This window comes from Cucumis melo, chromosome 4 (assembly GCF_025177605.1).
Source record: "Cucumis melo cultivar AY chromosome 4, USDA_Cmelo_AY_1.0, whole genome shotgun sequence".
In the NCBI taxonomy this organism is placed as follows: Eukaryota; Viridiplantae; Streptophyta; class Magnoliopsida; order Cucurbitales; family Cucurbitaceae; genus Cucumis; species Cucumis melo.
In genome coordinates, this window is record NC_066860.1 from 28546742 (window position 1) to 28564532 (window position 17791).

Genomic DNA, 17791 nt, shown 5'->3' on the forward strand with positions numbered 1-17791 from the left:
TAAGTTGGTGAAGTTGGGTTGACTATTTTTACCAACTTACTCCAACTCTTACTCCATCCAATATTTCTAATGGTTGCATCCATTGGTCATCGTTGGTGGCTAATTCTAACAACCAACTTTGAGTTATTACAATCATCTTCGACATCAACTCTGGCAACCACATTCATGTAACCAACTCCAATGATCGATCTAGGCTTCAATAATCATCTTCGATGATAGCTCTGGTGAAGACCAGTTTTGATAATCAACTATTGTGACAACTACCTCTAACGACGAACACCAACATTCACCTCAAGCAACCAACCTTGTGAAAACCATCAACTTAAACAACAACAACATATGATGACCAACTTTGACAATTGACCAATAATATATTAGAAGGACAAAAAAAAAAAAAAAAAAACTGAAAGTATTTTAAATACATATTTGAAATGAGTAGTTTATAGGGTTTAATAATTGTTTTTCAAGGTAGTTGGATACCGAAAGATTCTCTAAAGGAATATTTATAGGATTTAATAAAATGTTTTTTTTAAGGAAAATTGTTAAAATAGAAAATATAAGAAATATTTACACTTCAAAATGAATTGGGTTAGTGAAATTTTTTGGACCAACCCGAACTTTTGAGTCGGTCAAATTATCAAATTGACAAACTAAATAAAATCTACAACTTTATCGAGTTATTTATTTTTTTAGTTATATTATTATTAACTTAAGATACTTAAGTTTTTTTACGACACATTTAATAATTAAAATTTAATAGAACTCAAATGTTAAATATTAAAATTCAATACATCAGTTACAAGCTTAAAAAAACTTCGTAATAATATTAATGATTTATAATATTTAAAAATTGTAATATATTTTAATAGTATTAGAAATTCGGATTGAGTTTGGTCAACGTAGAGTTTTTAAAAATGTAACCTGGATTCGAACCCAATTATAAAAAAACACATAAAATTCAACTCAACACAACCCAAAATAAAAACAATCCTAGTCCGATGCTTATAATTTAGATCGAATAGTTTAGGTTATTCTAGTTCTCGGGTTATTTGAACACCCTTCTTTAATAGAAAAATTAAGTACACTAATTTCTTTTTCCTTTTTGTGCATGTGCAATAATTTTTTACATTAATTTTAAGTGCACATACAGTAATTTTTTTTTCTTTTACCGTAAGTGCAATAATTTTTTTTACTGTAGATGTAAATAGTTTATTTTTCTTTCTTTCTTTTATTTTTCTCTGAAAAAACCTTTTTTTAAAGAAAAATGTTATTTAACCGCAAAAAGAAAAAAAAAAAAAAGAGAAAGAAAAACGAGAGATCATACGACACCGTCTCGAGAGGCAAAATTCAACGGTCAAAGTGGGGAAATTGGCATCGGCTATAAATACGCAAGAGCTCCCGGCGATTGGCGGCAACGACGAACTGAAAACTGAAGCTTCGAGGTCAAGAGACCGACAAGAATGGGAGTTCAGGGTCTTTGGGAGCTCTTAGCCCCCGTCGGCCGCCGTGTCTCCGTCGAAACCCTAGCCGGAAAAAAGCTCGCCATCGGTACATATATCTTTCTACTCACGTGTTTGAATTATTTAAAAAAAAAATTCACGTCGATGAAGGTTTTCTCTTTCGCTATGTTTTTCTGTTGAAGATGCGAGCATTTGGATGGTACAATTCATAAAGGCTATGCGCGATGATAGGGGAGAAATGGTCCGAAACGCTCATTTACTCGGTTTTTTTCGACGGATTTGTAAACTGTTATTCTTGCGGACCAAGCCTGTTTTTGTCTTCGATGGTGCAACCCCGGCTCTCAAGCGCCGTACTCTCATTGCTCGCCGTAGGCAGCGTGAGAACGCCCAGGCTAAAGTTCGTAAGACCGCCGAGAAATTGCTTCTTAATCATGTGAGTTTGGTTTCCGGTTTTCTTCAAGTTCTGTGTTTTTGGAGCTATTTACTGAGAATTCGTGTATTAGTTTCGTCTACAGAAATTAATTACTTTGCTTGTGTTTGGAAATTTTGTCTAGTAGAATCGAAAAATGTGTTTTTTAAAGAGTGAAGTTTGATTAGATAGAAATATCTGAAGCTTATTTCCATCATTTTGCAGTCCACCTTTTAGGAAATTACGTGTCTTTTCCTTGAGTTTCATTTCATATTTAGTTTTGTTGGATGTTTGTAGCTTTTTTCATTGTTTTTAATTCTAAATTTCGACATTATTGTTGGGAGCTAAGTCTTGAACTTTTCTTTTACCTCTTGTTTAATAGCTCAAGGTAATGAGGTTAAAAGAACTTGCTGAGGATCTACAGAACCAGAAACAGCAGAGGAAGCAAAAACTACCCAAAAAGAGTACCTTGCCAAGCCCTAAGGAAAAATTTGATGGTACTTTGACTTCGGAAAGGTGCAAAAGTTTCCCAAATAGGGGCAGTCATGAAAATCTAGATGGAATGTGAGATGTCTTGTATGTGCAACTCCAAATGTGAGAACACTTGAAGAATGTGGTTTGACTGTTTTTCTTTTTGTCGATCATTTAGGTTGGGAGCATCAATTATGGCCGAGGAGAAAGGGATTTTCTCAAGTAGTGCTTCCTCTGTTGCTGGTGCTACTCTTGATAAAGAGGACGGTGATGAACAGTCAGTTGTGGTAAGTTTTTTGCCCGTGTATATCACATTAGTTTAAAGATAGAGTCTTGTATTTATTTTCAGTAAATTGGAAGGTGAAAGATGAGAGACCTGACAAACAGGATGTTGGATCCAGAACCAGAAGTACAACAAGGACTCAAAGGGCAAGGAGCTTTTGTCAGATGAAACACATGTAGTGGGGAGTGATTCAGAAAGGATGGACTTGGCCTCAAGAAGGCATCAGCAAAATGTAGATGAGATGTAGGATGCACGTAAATTCGGGTTATAACTTATTGTTAATGTCCCATGTTAATCGTATGCTGTCTATTGTGACCACTCTAGGTTGGCGGCATCCATTGCAGCAGAAGAAGCAAGAAGTTTGAATGGAAAGGCATCAGCATCTGCTGTTACAAATCTGGATGGTGAAGATACGGATGATGAAGATGAGGAGTTGATTTTGGTATGTCGGCAGTTTTCTGTTATTTGTATCATTGTATGATTTTTAGTCAAGAAATGTTCTTTACCATGGTGGCATTTTTAAATTCTCTTATCAGCTTATGTTGAAGTTTAGGAAGTAAACTCGAATGATGTTTGTGTCCTTCAATATCAAGTCATAAGTCAGTTGATATGAGGTGCAACAATGACCTTTACCTGTGGATTTCTGGATGTTTAAAATATATTTTTGGATCTTGCACATTTCTTTCTGCAGAGTGCAGAGTAAAAAAGAAAACTGATTAAATTATGTTATAATAATTTTTTTAAGGATGTGAACCATAGGCTTACTGAAAAGCAAGGAGTTCTCAACTTGTAAGTTATTAATTGTGGCCATTATATTTTATGCATTTACTTTGACAGCCCGAAATGCATGGGGTAGTTGATCCTTCTGTGTTGGCCGCTTTGCCACCTTCAGTTCAACTTGATCTTCTTGTTCAGGTGAGTATAAGTATATATTCGATCATGGTTGGCTGGCCATGTAACTTCACTCTAGCGCATGTTAATGAGAATATACTTTTGGTGCAGATGAGAGAGAGATTAATGGCAGAAAACAGACAGAAATATCAAAGGGTCAAGAAGGTTGGTTCTGAAATGGTCCAATATGCATCTGTAATATAATTTAGAACTTAAACTTCAAGACTTGATTTCCTCCACTCTTTCATGAGTTCCTTCATTATTGATGAGATATAGCATAATTTCATATCTTTGGAAAAACATGGTTGAAGTTTCAACTTTTTGTTTTGTGCGTGTACACTTCTGCGACCTCTCTAGTGACTGCCAATGCCATCTTATTAGTTGACTTTATTTTATTGTAGGACCCTGCAAAGTTTTCTGAGCTACAGATACAGGCGTATCTTAAAACTGTTGCTTTTCGACAAGATATTGATCAAGTGCAGAAGGCTGCTGCTGGGAGAGGGGTTGGTGGTGTACAAACATCAAGAGTTGCCTCGGAAGCAAACAGGGAATTTATTTTTTCATCATCTTTTACGGGTGATAAACAGTGAGTTCCTCAAACTCTACTCGAGCTCTGTATTCTAAAATATCAATATGCATGACAGATGTTGTAGATGTAATTTAAGTTGTTCTTTCCCACTGAACAATGCTTTTTTGGGATCTATAAAATATTGTAGGTTCATAAGATGTTTGATTTTCTCAGGGCTCTTGCGTCTGCTAGAGCTGAGAAGAATGGAGACAAAGATGTACAAGCACCAATAGTTCAGCAACCTTTAAGTTCCCTGAAAAGTACCAAAATTCCTAGTACATCCAATCCTCTGGCTCGATCAACTCCTGATAAGTCAGAAGTTTTTGAGGAAAACATTGAAACATTTTTGGATGAGAGGGGACGTGTGCGAGTTAGTAGGGTCAGGGCAATGGGGATACATATGACACGAGATTTAGAAAGGAACTTGGATTTGATGAAAGAGATTGAGAAGACTACCAGTGCAAAGAAAGCTACAAATCCCGACCTTATGCAAAATATTGAAATATGTAATCCAGAAAGCTTTTCTTTTCAAAGCCAAGATCTAGATACTTCAGATGAAGGTGTTGGTGGATCCATTAATAAGTTAGATGAGAGAGGTACAGAGTTCATGCTGAATGAAGAAACTGCTATAGAAATTATGCTGGAAGATGAGGGTGGGAAGTCTTTTGATGGCGATGATGATCTATTTACTAATTTAGCTGCAGAAAATCCCATTGGAATGGGTTCTTTTGATATCTCGACCCAAAAACTCTCTCTTGATAATACGACAGATTCTGCTTGGGTGGAAGCACTTGAAGGAAAAATTTATACTCCAAAAAATGTTGGAGTGGATGATCACTGCTTCAAGGAAGGAATCGTTAGTGATGAGAGTGAAGTAGATTGGGAGGATGGAGTTTGTGATCATGTAAACCCAGTTCCTTTTGAAGCTGATTCGGCAAAGTCAGTTTCTAAAGGTTCTTTGGAGGAAGAAGCTGACTTGCAGGAGGCAATAAGAAGAAGTTTGGAGGACAAAGGATATACAAAAACTGGGCCTTTATCTTCTGATCATCAGCAACCACAACCGGTGATTGTTGGAAAAAGGGCCGAACATAATACAAGTGCCCTAAAAGAGAATATGATTGGACTTGGTAAGCTAGATAGTGATGATGGAATGAGTTCTTTAAATTTTAATGATTCTTCCGGGATAAAGGTATTCTCCTTTCTCTTCTTCCTCTTCCTCTTCTTTTTAATGTGAAAGTACTGTGCCCTTACTCTGAATTGTATATCAGGGAACGACTGAGAGTTTATCTCAAGAAAAGCAATGCTCAGAACCAGTTGTGTTGTTAGATACAAAAACACACACACTCTCCGAACAGTTGGATGCTTCTTATAATGATACTACATTTTCTCCTAAAGAGTTAAACGAAAATAATGATGCTCTTGAGCCCTTATCTGAAGACGCATCTAGTGCAGTCCAAGTTGGGGATATGATAAATAATACTGTGGTTAATTCTCCTTGTCATATGGTTGAGGTGGAAGGTTTTTACACTCCTGGGAATGGTTCATCCCCCAAATCTTTTGCCTGTGAAAACCATTTGAAGCAAAATCTTCCTGTTGACAAGCATAGTCACGATCTTTTGTTGGACGAGAAGGATGCAAAAATACCCATTGTTGAAAAAACAAGTAGCGCAGAGATTACAGAGGATGAATTGATGAATAGAATTTCAGTTCTGGAGCAAGAACGTCTGAATCTTGGAGATGAGCAGAAAAGACTTGAGCGTAATGCTGAATCTGTCAACAGTGAAATGTTTGCAGAATGTCAGGTCTGTGGTCTTTTTCATGATATTAGTGGGAAAATAATAATGATAATAATAATAATAATAATAATTATTGTTTTATTAGGTTTAAATTTGTTAATGAATTTGCAAGATGCTTCAAGTACTCTTTATTTTGTAGGGCGGGGAGAAAAATCGAACAATTTGATTTGGTCAATTTGTAGTGGTGAAAAAGTATAGGTAGTCTTTGGGGTGTTACACTTAGGTGCTTCCCAAGCCTAACTCACATTTGGAGGAGTTGCCGAACTTGAGTTTATTGGAAAAACTGACACTTTAACAGTTTAATTGGAAAAATTAATTGGCTTAAACAGCAACAAGCTCCTCGCTCACAATTTTCCTGAACATAGGCTTCCTATACATGTACCCCGAACATGTTTTTTTTTCTGACTCAAACTTCTTACACCTTCCATTTAAACCTGTCCCAATATTTTGAATTTGCACCCAAACATCCCTTTGTGTTTTGAGAATCCTGGGGAAGCTCTTCGGGAAGATTTAGACCCTTAACTCATTGTAGTTGAAGGGAATTTTATTGTTATGCCCAACTTTGCAGTTTGGTTGCTCTAAACCTTTTCTCTATTTACTACTGTCTCAACCAGTGTTGTTGAGGTGGTGTGCCCAGGCGCTTATGGCAAGAGATGAGGTGAGGCCTCCATGCCTTGAAGGTATTCTTATTCAAGGCGAGTGCCTTTTGGTGCACTACCGTATTCACCCTTCTACGCCATTGCCACAAATGGAGACGAGTGGGGGTGCCTATAAACATGGATGATTATTCTTAATAAAAAGTAAAAAGCATGTTAACAGAGAAATGGAAGAGTTGGGAGAAATACAGAGATGGAGAGTAATAGAGGTAAGATTAGGAGAGTTGTAGCCCAAGAGTGCGCTTTGCACGTTGAAAACACCAGCCTCCAACATTCCTTTTACTTGATAACGACTAATTATAACATATAAAATCTCCTTGTAGTGCTATTTGAGTTCTCTTTTTGAGAATTAAGATCAATTAACATTTTGTCTGATTCTCTATAGGAATTACTGCAAATGTTTGGCTTACCATATATTATTGCTCCTATGGAAGCGGAAGCTCAGTGTGCTTATATGGAACTTGCAAATCTTGTTGATGGGGTGGTGACTGATGACTCTGACGTCTTCCTATTTGGGGCAAAAAGTGTTTACAAGAATATATTTGATGACCGCAAATATGTCGAGACATATTTTATGAAGGTCTGAATCTGGTAGAACATGTCTGTTCTCTCTTTATTATTGTTGCCACTATTATTATTATCGTGCTAAATGTTTTCTAATTAATTTTGTTGGTGGTGTTATTTTAACTACTATTTTGATTCTTGACTAGTTTATGGGTCGCATAAGCATAAATAAACTTGGTTTTGGTCACCAAACGTACTTAACTGGGAATATTTTCCTCGGTTATCTTACTTATTGCCACTGGCTAGTGATTGTGCGAGTTCCCTGCCTTATTAAATTTATGGGAGTGATACAAACAGTTTGTTCCTCCTTTCAGATTGCTCTTCTTGGCGTGTCTTTCTATATATATATATATCTTTCTATATATATATATATATATATATATATATATAATTATACTCCTTTTGTTATCAATTTAAATTGGGGTGCTTTTTGGTGGGGTTTTGAGACTTCTGAGGATTTTATTTTCTCGATACTACTCTCATCAGTTTTTTCTTTCAAGAGAACTATCATTTTTGGAACTTTCTTTTTCTTTGCCTTTTCCCATTCATTTAAAAGAATCATTCTTGTATATTTCCGAAATTTTCATATGGCTTGTTGTCGAACAATTTGCCCATTGTACTTTGACTTTCAGGACATTGAAAACGAGCTTGGTCTGAATCGGGACAAGTTAATTCGAATGGCACTACTACTTGGAAGTGATTATACAGAAGGGGTTAGGTAATTTAAACATGAATGAGCCTGCCATATTGATAAGAGTTTATCATTTGCTAGGATGCAAAACTCTGCTGTCATTATAGACTTTTCAATTCTATGATACAGTGGCATTGGCATTGTTAATGCCGTTGAGGTTATGAATGCATTTCCGGAGGAAGATGGGCTCCATAAATTCAAAGAATGGATTGAATCACCAGATCCAAGCATCTTAGGGCCGCTTGGTGCAAAAACAGGGTTAAATGCACGCAAAAGAGGGTCAAAAGCAAGTGAGAATGAAACGGCTTGCTCAAATAGTAGTGGTCCTGCATCTGAAGAGAACATATCTAAAGATCTCAAGGAAAACATGACTGTTAAACAGAGTTTCATGGATAAGCATGTGAGACGTTTTTCTCCTCTGTACTGTCTGATTTATAATATATTCTTTACCAGGTGAATGAAGTCTAATTAATTATCATCCCTAAGTTTTTTTCTCACCTAATTGTCATTGTTTGATGCCATATTTAGAGAAATGTTAGCAAGAACTGGCACATACCTTCTGAATTTCCTAGTGAAGCAGTCATTTCTGCTTACATCTGCCCACAAGTGGACAAGTCAGCAGAACCTTTCTCCTGGGGGAAGCCAGACCATTTTGTCCTTCGCAGGTGAGAAATTATGCTTTCAATCTTGATAAAATTTCCCCTTTTGACTTAGTTACTATGGTTAGTCTTGGCAGCAATCTTTTTTTGTCGAGGACTGTCTCCCTCTTAAATGTTTCTTGTAATTGTCTCAACGTCATTGCTTTTGCCCATCATATGAATTGAACCGGATATTTCAAACACATCACAGTCAATTTGTTATTCAAGTAGGTGAATATTAACTTCATCATCGTTGTAAGCCAACATAGTTGTTTTTTCTGCTTTCGAATGGAGGTTTTTCTTTTTGTTCTCTTGAAAAATACCACAAACAGTCCCATTAATGTTTCTGTGCTCATTGACTTGTCTGAGTCGAGCTTGATATTCTGTAGATATTTGATATATGATGTTTTTTGCACTTTATTACATCGGCGAGGCAGACCTACAATATACTTAAGAAAATTGGATATCCCCCTACTAAACTTGCTTCATATGCTGCAGATTATGCTGGGAAAAGTTTGGGTGGGAGAACTCGAAGGCAGATGAATTGCTTTTGCCAGTTCTGAAAGAGTACAGCAAACATGAGGTTAGTTACTTTCACTTATAGCTATTATGTTTGCAAAGGCTTATGTTGAACCATTAACAAAAGGAAAGTGGAGGGAGAGTGCGTTTCTTACGTGGAAACCATCTTTAGAAGGGATGTTTTATTTTGTGTGCTTTTATCGCCCACTCCGATTTTTGTCCTAGTCCATAAAATTATCAAAGAAAACGTTATCTATGCTCTCATCTTTCTATATACTGTTTTCTTGTAGACTCAACTTCGATTGGAGGCGTTTTACACTTTCAATGAACGGTTTGCTAAAATCCGCAGCAAGAGAATAAAAAAAGCTGTTAAAAGTATTACTGGGAGCAGGTCTGCCGTGTTGATGGATGATGCTGTGCGGGATGCTTCTGTAAATAATCAAAAAGAACTTTCTGTTGAGCCTAAGGAGAACATATCCGAGAAATGCTCATCGGAAATACAAGGTGCATCTTCGAATAAAGAGGACATAGAAAATAGACTCCAAAAACCTTCCAGGAAAAGGCAGCTAGATGGAGAGCAATCTCAATTTGGTAAGGGTAAAAAACTAACAAAGAAAGAAAAAGGAAAGAGAAGTGTAAGTGAGGGATCACATTCCAAGAGAGGGAGGGGGAGAGGGAGAGGGAGAGGCCGGTTGGCATCGAGAGGAAAGACTCCTATTACTGACTTGGTTGAAACCAGCTCTAGTGATGATGAAAGTGAATTTGACAATCAGAAATTTGATTCGGAGAATTTGCCGGAGCCTCAAGAAAGGAGACGAGTAAGTTTGACTGCAACCGATTCTTTGTCTTCTATCTCGTGCTATTTCTTATGTTAGTAGCTACAAGTCTGCATTTGTCGCCTATCCAATTACCTGGTCAATTGGCATCTCTTTGTGTCTTCATATTAGTCACTAACCAGATCAATTATATACATTGCACAATAATTTGTCTGGATTGTCAGTCTTCTCAGCCTGCTTAGTCTCTCTTGTCTTCGATAGTGTTCAGTGTTGTTTAAGACAATTACACATTTCTTTCTACATTGGCCTACTTATCCCTGACTACAATGTTTATTGACACAGTCATCACGAATCCGAAAATCTGCAAGTTATGCAATTGATGATTCAAACCAACTATCAGATCACAGTGCGGATAGATTCTCTAATGATAAAGCCGAAGAAGATATGGTGGTTCAGGGTCAGTACGCTTATCCTGAAACTATCATAAGCCAATATGAGAATACAGAATCCAGTTCCAGAACTCTCAAGCAATCTCTACAGAATGATTATCTCGAAACTGGAGGTGGTTTCTGTCTGGTAGAAGATGAAACAAGCCGGCAAGAAATGTGCCAAAACAAAGATCCAGCTATGGAGGCTAACAATAGTGAAGACTACCTGACAATAGGAGGTGGGTTTTGCTTAGATGACAATGATGAATGTGTTGACCCGGTTGCACACCCTAACCAAGCAACCATATTAGAAGCCCAGAAAGATGATCTTATTCCTGATCGGTCAACCTTCTCTCCTGAAAAACATATAGTTGAGGAAGATACAGACACGAATATAGAGTCTCTGCACAATTTGGGCAACTCGAGTTATGTGAGTAATCGAAACTCTTCCCAGGTAGGTGAGAATGTGGAAGAGGAACCCAAGGATCATTGTGTAAGGGCATTTGGAGGAGGTTTAAGTGCCATGCCAAATTTGAGAAGAAAGAGAAGGAAGTATTGAGACTAATTTTGTAAACTTTAAATAATTTGTGTTTGAATAGTGGAAAAAGGCTGGTCATTTAGCTTTTCGTATCTGTAGCTAGTGGAAAGCTCAGTATTAAAATTTAGGAAATAACATTTTTGTGCTCTTAATTCATTTTCTTCTTTTCTTTCTCTTTTTCTTTCTCTCTTTTTAACAATTTTCTTTTTTCAGCTCATTTTTAGGCAAATTAATAAACACTCCCAAGTTTAATATTACTATACCTGTATTAACTCTCCAACAGGTTTTTAGGAATTTTGAAGATCAAAACAATCTTAAGCATATAAACTTATTTTGAGCCTTCAAAACCAAAACTAACATTCTCCAAAATGTATGGGACCAGAAGCTAGTTTATTATTATCATTATTTTCTTGTTTATTTGTATGGGTATATGTATATATATTATTCCTCTGAAAGATAAATATTTCGTGAATTTTATTAGTTTTAAAAATTTTCATATTTATGAATTAGGAAATAATATATATACACATATTTTCGGTAGTTTTATTGTAGCTTATTTATATGTTAAAAAATTTATATATAATATAATGGTTTTTAGACATTTTATTATTATTTTTAATAAAATCCGTTGAAAATAGATATGTTTAAATTAGAATCCGAATCTCCAAGGTTCTCTTCCAATAACTGGATAAAAATTCAACTAACAAAAGTAAATGTCAATGTCACACTTTAGCCAAACAGAACAAACTTGACAAACACTCGCAAATTATTTCATTACGCCTCTAATCTCCATTTTCATCGCTCCATCCACTTAACAAATTCCAATGGAGCGCAGTTTTCTTTACAAGGAATTCGCTCCACTGGCCGGAATGATCGCCGCCAAGTGCGCCACCGTCGCCTCAAACACCGTCTACAAAGCCATTTCCGGTCACCAAAAAATCAGCTTCTATGTCTTCATCTTCTGCACCTGTCTCGCTGCCGCTCTCGTCCTTCTTCCTTTCGCCTTAATCTTCCGCAGGTGCTTCCAATTATTCCATCTGATTTGTTTCTCGTTATTTATCGCATTTTACCTCCCTTTTTTGGTTTCTTCAGATCTGGAGTTTTTCCGTCCGTGAAGTTGTCGTTCTTGTTAAGATTGATTAGCCTATCGGCGATGGGGTATGAAATTCAGATTAATTGATCGAGGAATTAGGGTTTTGAAATACAGATTTGTGTGATTGAAATTGATTAAAGAATTGTTTGTGATTGAAGAGTTGGATGTCAACTATTTTCGTATAAAGGATTGGAGTATAGTTCGCCAACGCTTGCTTCCGCCATAAGTAATCTCATTCCAGCTCTTGGCCGTTCTTTTCGGGTATTCTTCTTCCTCCCTTTTTTATCCGATATATTGTAAAGGTAACAAACACTCAACCATTTTTTAAATATTTCAAGTTTGTCCTTCCATTTTTCATTCTTGCGTACGATTTCATCTTTATCTTCTTTTTTTATCTGTAATTTCTTTCTATTATCTTTCTTATTTTTTAATTTTTTATTTACGTCGTTTAATTTCTTTATTGTTTTTCTTGTTTTCTTTTTTTTTTTCGCTTCAATTTCTTTCTATCGCGTTTTCATTTGGGTAACCAACTTTGTATAAAAGATAGGTATAAAAAATCTTGAAAAAAATTCTAGCCAAATGTAAACCTGTAAAAAAAAGTAAAAAAAACAAACCATTGTGTAAAGAAATCTAAACGATCGCGTACCAAAGTAATTAAAAAAATCATTTAGATTTGGATAACAAAATTAAACGATGAAATTGAAAAATCCATATTTGAATGATCGTGTATAAATTGTAGTCATATCTAAACGATCGTGTATAAACTATAGCCATATCTAAACGATCGCATTGTAGTCATTATCTAAACGATCACGTATAAATTGTAGTCATATGTAAACGATCAATAACCAAATCTAAACGATTGTAAATATATTATGTGTGCGTTGTTGACAGGATATTTTTGGTATTTTACACGGTGGGCCACTAGGTTTTTTCCATTTTCGGAATTGTTCTACAGAGTGTAAATATTTTGCCGTTTTTTTATATTTTTGAAAAGACCCCTTTTATTTGTATATTGAGGACTAATTTTATTTCTTATTTCGTGTTTATATATAGCTTTTGTATATATACACACACGAAACTATTAGAAATTAGACTTTGGACGTTAGTTGATACGATAATCTAAGAGACAAAAATTAATTACATTTAATTTTTAGGTATTTTAAAAAATATAACAAAGTGGCAAGCGGCAAAATATTTAAACTGTATAGAACAATTCTGAAAATGGAAAAAGCTCGCAGGCCTACCATGAAAAATACTAAAAATGTCCTGTCAACCACGCTGTCAACAACGCATGCGTAATATATTTGGTATACGATCGTTTAGATCTGACTATTGTTTGGTACACGATCGTTTAATTTGGTTATACGATCGTTTATATTTGATCGTTTATATTCGGACCCAAATCTAAATAATTTTGTTTTCAAAATTTGGTACACGATCGTTTAGATTTGGCTAAACGATGTTTTTTAAATTATCTTGGTACATGATTGTTTTTTTTATATGATCATTTATTTTTTCAAGATTCTTTAATACACGATTGTTTAAATTTGGCTAAATGATTTTTTTAATTTTTTTTTGTTACACGATCGATTATTTTTTTACAACATTTGGCTACTCCAATTTAAATGATTTTTTTCAATATTGTTTATACCCGATCTTTTAGATTTTGTTATGTTTTGTACATAGTTGTTTAGATTTAGTTACCTAAATTTAAACGATCTAAAAAAAGAGAGAAAAAGAAGAAAGACGATCGAAAAGAAATCGCAGCGAAAAAAAGAGGAAAAGAAGAAAGACGATAGAATGACTAAATAATGTAAAAGAAAGAATAGGAAAAGAAAAAAGACGATGAAAGAAATCGTAGCAAGGACGAAAATAAATATGGAAATGCAAACTTGGAATATTTAAAAAAGGACTTTATATGCTTTATTACCCAAGCCGTAAATAGTCTGATGTTCTATTACATTTACGAAAATTAACCTTAATTTTTGCATGGAGGTAAGTATTTTGTGTATTTTGATTTTTTATTGGATGATATTCTTTATATTTATAAACAGATTAATATCAATATCATTATCTAGTGGAGTGGTATATTTGTCTTTTTAGAAAGTGAAGATTCAAACCCATTACTTGTAACCTTCAAATTTTGACTTATTAACATAAGATTTAAAATTTAATAAAGTGAAATAGTTACTAAAAGTATACTTTTTATTGAGGGCCTACTAACAAAAGCGATTCTTAAAAAGGAAGTTATTCTCTTTCATGTAATAACAAACAATCAATTATGAATTGGGTTTAAAATTGATTTTAAAAAGCTTCAACAACAATATACATAGTTTCAGTTTAAAAATACTTATTAAACATATTTCTATTTTTACTAATTTTCTTTTCTTGTAAAGATCAACTCGCCAATCTCAACTTAACCTTTATTAAACATACTTCTTGTTGATAGTCTAAAATAATTTCTTTTGTGAGTTTAGAATAATAACAATTAGAATTCAATGATGGTTCGTTTTATTTATTATTCTTTTAGAAAATAGAAATGCAAATAGATATACTTACAAAAGTTGATTCAATCATTAGTTCATTCTTTTAATTAACATAACTTCCAAAATTTAGAAATATATGAATCAATATATTTTTCTATATTTTATATTGAGAGTGAGGATAGCTCAATTATACTTCATATGTGCTTCTTTCGTGTGATCAAAATGTTTAAAATTCCACTAAGTGAATTTGGTTTGAATTTTGAAATGTTTAATTTTGTAAAAAAAACTATTTTAGAAAAAACAGTAGTGTTTGGCAAATTTAAATAATATTATCTTTTAGAAATTGATTTATAAAATAATCTATTTTAGAGAAATTATTAGAAATCATATTTTTATAAAATGAATTTTAGAGTGGTTGACTGAAAAATTGAATTCTTTTTCATTTTATGTGAAAACTACAAAATTGCAATTGTTGGTTGTGAATAAATTATTATTATTATATTTCATCTTACTTTTATTGGTTGTTGATAATAATGCCTCTACAAAAATGTCTTAAATTACAAAAAAAATAGTATATTATTTAAGAAAATTTATTATTAATATGTTTAGTTGTTGAAGATCAATCAGGGGTCGTTTGGCCCAAGGGTTATCACTGTTGGGTTAACCGTAATCCAACCCTTGTTTGGGGGAAGAGTTATCATAACTCTTGTTTTAGGGTTATCATAACCTCTCTTCCCTCTATCTCTTTCTTCTAAAACCTTTTTCAACTCTCCATAACCTTATCTCTTCAACTTCTCCATAAAACTACATGTTTAAACTTTTCTTTCAAACACATTTTATGATAAAACTAGGTTTTGATAACCATAACACTAACACTCCATAACCCAACTTTCCCCCAAACGGCCCCTTATAGTTTTTATGATCATAAATTTTAAGTATCAAGGTACTTCTACTTCTAAAATAAAATTATCTAAAATATTTTATATGGAAAAAAAATTCTTGGTTTTAACTTTACTAATTTCAAAATTTTAAAACAATTAGTTTCAAAATATTGTACAAGTAATTTCAAAGTATACTTCTTTTTAAAAAATAAAAAAATATTTTTTTTAAGAAATTAGGTAATAGTGTTTATTAGTCTTTTGATAATTTGAGTTAAATATAAACATCTTTTATATATGACAAACCAAAGAAAATTTACATATAAACACTTATTAAAAAGAATCTAACAAAACATGTAAGTGTTTAAACTTGAAACTTATATTTAAGAAAGTGTTAAAAAAAATAGCGCACGTACATTACTTTTGATAAAATTTTCATTTTCATATTTTAAGTTATTAAAAATTACGTTTGTTTTAGATATTTCTTATAAAAAAAAGTTACAATTGTTTTCATACAATATCTTAAATATAATTTTCATATTTGTTAGCTGGTTTTTAAAAACATAAAAAGCAGTTCTTAAAACAACATTTTTCGGCTTTTAAAATTGGAGTTCTTGTAAATTTAGCAAAATTAGTTTTGATAAGTTAGATCCATAGCACACCATTTTTAAATTTGCAAAAATGACAAAATTCAAGCCCAATGCACATTTGAAAAATGAAAAATTACAAATCTACCAACTAGAATTATCAACATTTTCACGCATCACTTGATGTGCTGTCGATACACTCGATGTATTGTTGATACACTCGTTGTGTGGTTGATACACTCGATGTATTGTTGATACACTCGATGCATTGTTGATACACTTGTTATGTTTTGCTGATACACCCAATGAATTAAATAACGCTTGAAACACATCATTGGTTTGATATACTTGATATGTTGTTGATACATTTGTTAAACTTTAAAAATACACTTAATCAATTAAGGACACTTGATTCACTATGCATGATACATTACATTATCGATACACTTGGGTTAGGTTTAATACACTTAATAAGTTTGATACACTTAATACACTATTGATAAACATTTTATACTTTCTCTGATACACTCGACCGATTTAATACACTTGATGCAGTTTATATGTTTGATACCCTTGATGTACTATTGGTATATTTTCTATATCTACCGATACGCTCGATTGGTTAAAATACACTTGATACACTTAAGATTCTGTGATACACTTAATATACTTCACTAATACATTTTGATATATATTATATGTTTGCTACACTAAGTTACATCATTCATATACTTAATAATACTATATTGAATTGCATAAAATTTGAAAAAAAAAATGGAAATCATGTAGTAAGTATATCAACCAACTAATACATATAATATAAGTACATCAAAACACTAATATACAAAACTAATATAAAGTAGGAGAAAAAATAATAATTGGGGTCTTAAAAAGTGGGAGAAGAAATATGAGATAATTAGTACGTTAAAAACGAGAGAAGAAATAGTTATTGAATGGTAGTTTGAGAATAATAAAATATTTAAGATGTAATGTATTTTAAAAAGTGAGAATGTTGTCGTGTTTGAAAGCAACCATTTGAAAGAAGTTTGAAGAAGAAACTTAGGTTTAACAAAAAAATGATGATCGAAAATCTAAATAAAAATGGTGAATATATATATATATATATAAAAGAAGGAGATAAAGATGCTGAAAACGGAGATTGAACGAACGATAGTTTTTTTTTTTTTTTTTTTTTGAGAGAACCTACAGAAAACCAACCAAAAAATAATGTTTGAGAAAAAAGAACACTTTTTATTATTAGATTAATTTTTTATTATGAATACAAATATGATATAGAGGTCTACAAAAAAATAAGAAGAGAAAGTAGAAGATGAAGCACCAAAGGGAAATGATCAACAAAGAGACAAGAATGTATGGGGACAGTTTGGAAAATAAAAATTGTAAAGTAGAAAATATCTTCAAAATATTTTAGAGATTAAAATTTGCCATATTTACAAAATTTAAAATATATGTGCCATAATTGCTAAAACATATTTTCATAGTGCTTATTCAATACAATTTTCCTTTAAAATTTGACTTTGATTTTAAAAATATTCTTAAAATATAGATAATAAAATATACAAATTAACAATAGAAAGTAGTGTTTATAATGTTAGTTTTTTTTTAAAAAAAAACAGAATACTATCGACTAAATTGTTGGTATGAGTTTTTCAAAACAAAAAAAATTGATAAATTTTTTACATTTCATATAACATAACTACTAAAAAATAAAATTAACACACTTGATTTTTTTGTGAAGTGTAAATATTTTGTCAAAATATTTTATTTTTGACAATATTATCAGAACAATTATTTTATATAATTTTAATACGAGAGAATAAGTTATGTTCCGAAAAATATGTGATAAATGAATTTTTATAATTTAAGGAAACGTTCGGTATAAATCAATGTTGTTGACATGCATTTTTTAGGTTCCCTTCATAATTATTTTCAATTAATTAAATAAAAGTCAATTTCATTTGTCTGAGTGATTATTGGCACAAATTCAAAGGTAAAAAGAAAAAAGAGAACAAAAGATTGAAATTGAAGAATTAAA

The 17791-nt window shown here is 32.8% G+C and overlaps 2 protein-coding genes across 8 annotated transcripts; both read left to right on the forward strand.

Annotated features, from left to right (window-relative positions):
• The first annotated feature begins 1347 nt into the window (after positions 1-1347).
• LOC103487179 (DNA repair protein UVH3) lies at positions 1348-10861 on the forward strand. Of its 7 annotated transcripts, none has more exons than XM_017044210.2 (18): positions 1348-1548; positions 1643-1893; positions 2252-2433; positions 2519-2627; positions 2742-2866; positions 2948-3065; positions 3461-3538; positions 3626-3679; positions 3916-4100; positions 4257-5271; positions 5351-5884; positions 6920-7114; positions 7731-7816; positions 7919-8189; positions 8318-8454; positions 8926-9010; positions 9237-9764; positions 10065-10861. In XM_017044210.2, exons 1-18 carry the CDS (start codon positions 1461-1463, stop codon positions 10707-10709), a joined length of 4686 nt encoding a protein of 1561 aa, XP_016899699.2. In that variant the 5' UTR covers positions 1348-1460; the 3' UTR covers positions 10710-10861. The 7 variants fall into 7 exon arrangements, with proteins under 7 accessions (XP_016899699.2, XP_050939834.1, XP_050939838.1 ...); XM_051083877.1 differs by having other exon boundaries at positions 2252-2385; XM_051083881.1 differs by lacking the exons at positions 1348-1548; positions 1643-1893; positions 2742-2866 and having other exon boundaries at positions 2252-2385.
• Positions 10862-11393: 532 nt separating this feature from the next.
• Positions 11394-13889, forward strand: LOC127149073 (WAT1-related protein At5g40230-like). Its single transcript, XM_051083886.1, has 4 exons — positions 11394-11706; positions 11781-11846; positions 11940-12042; positions 12676-13889. The coding sequence occupies exons 1-4, from the start codon at positions 11513-11515 to the stop codon at positions 12772-12774; spliced, it is 462 nt and encodes a 153-aa protein (XP_050939843.1). The 5' UTR covers positions 11394-11512; the 3' UTR covers positions 12775-13889.
• Positions 13890-17791: the final 3902 nt, after the last annotated feature.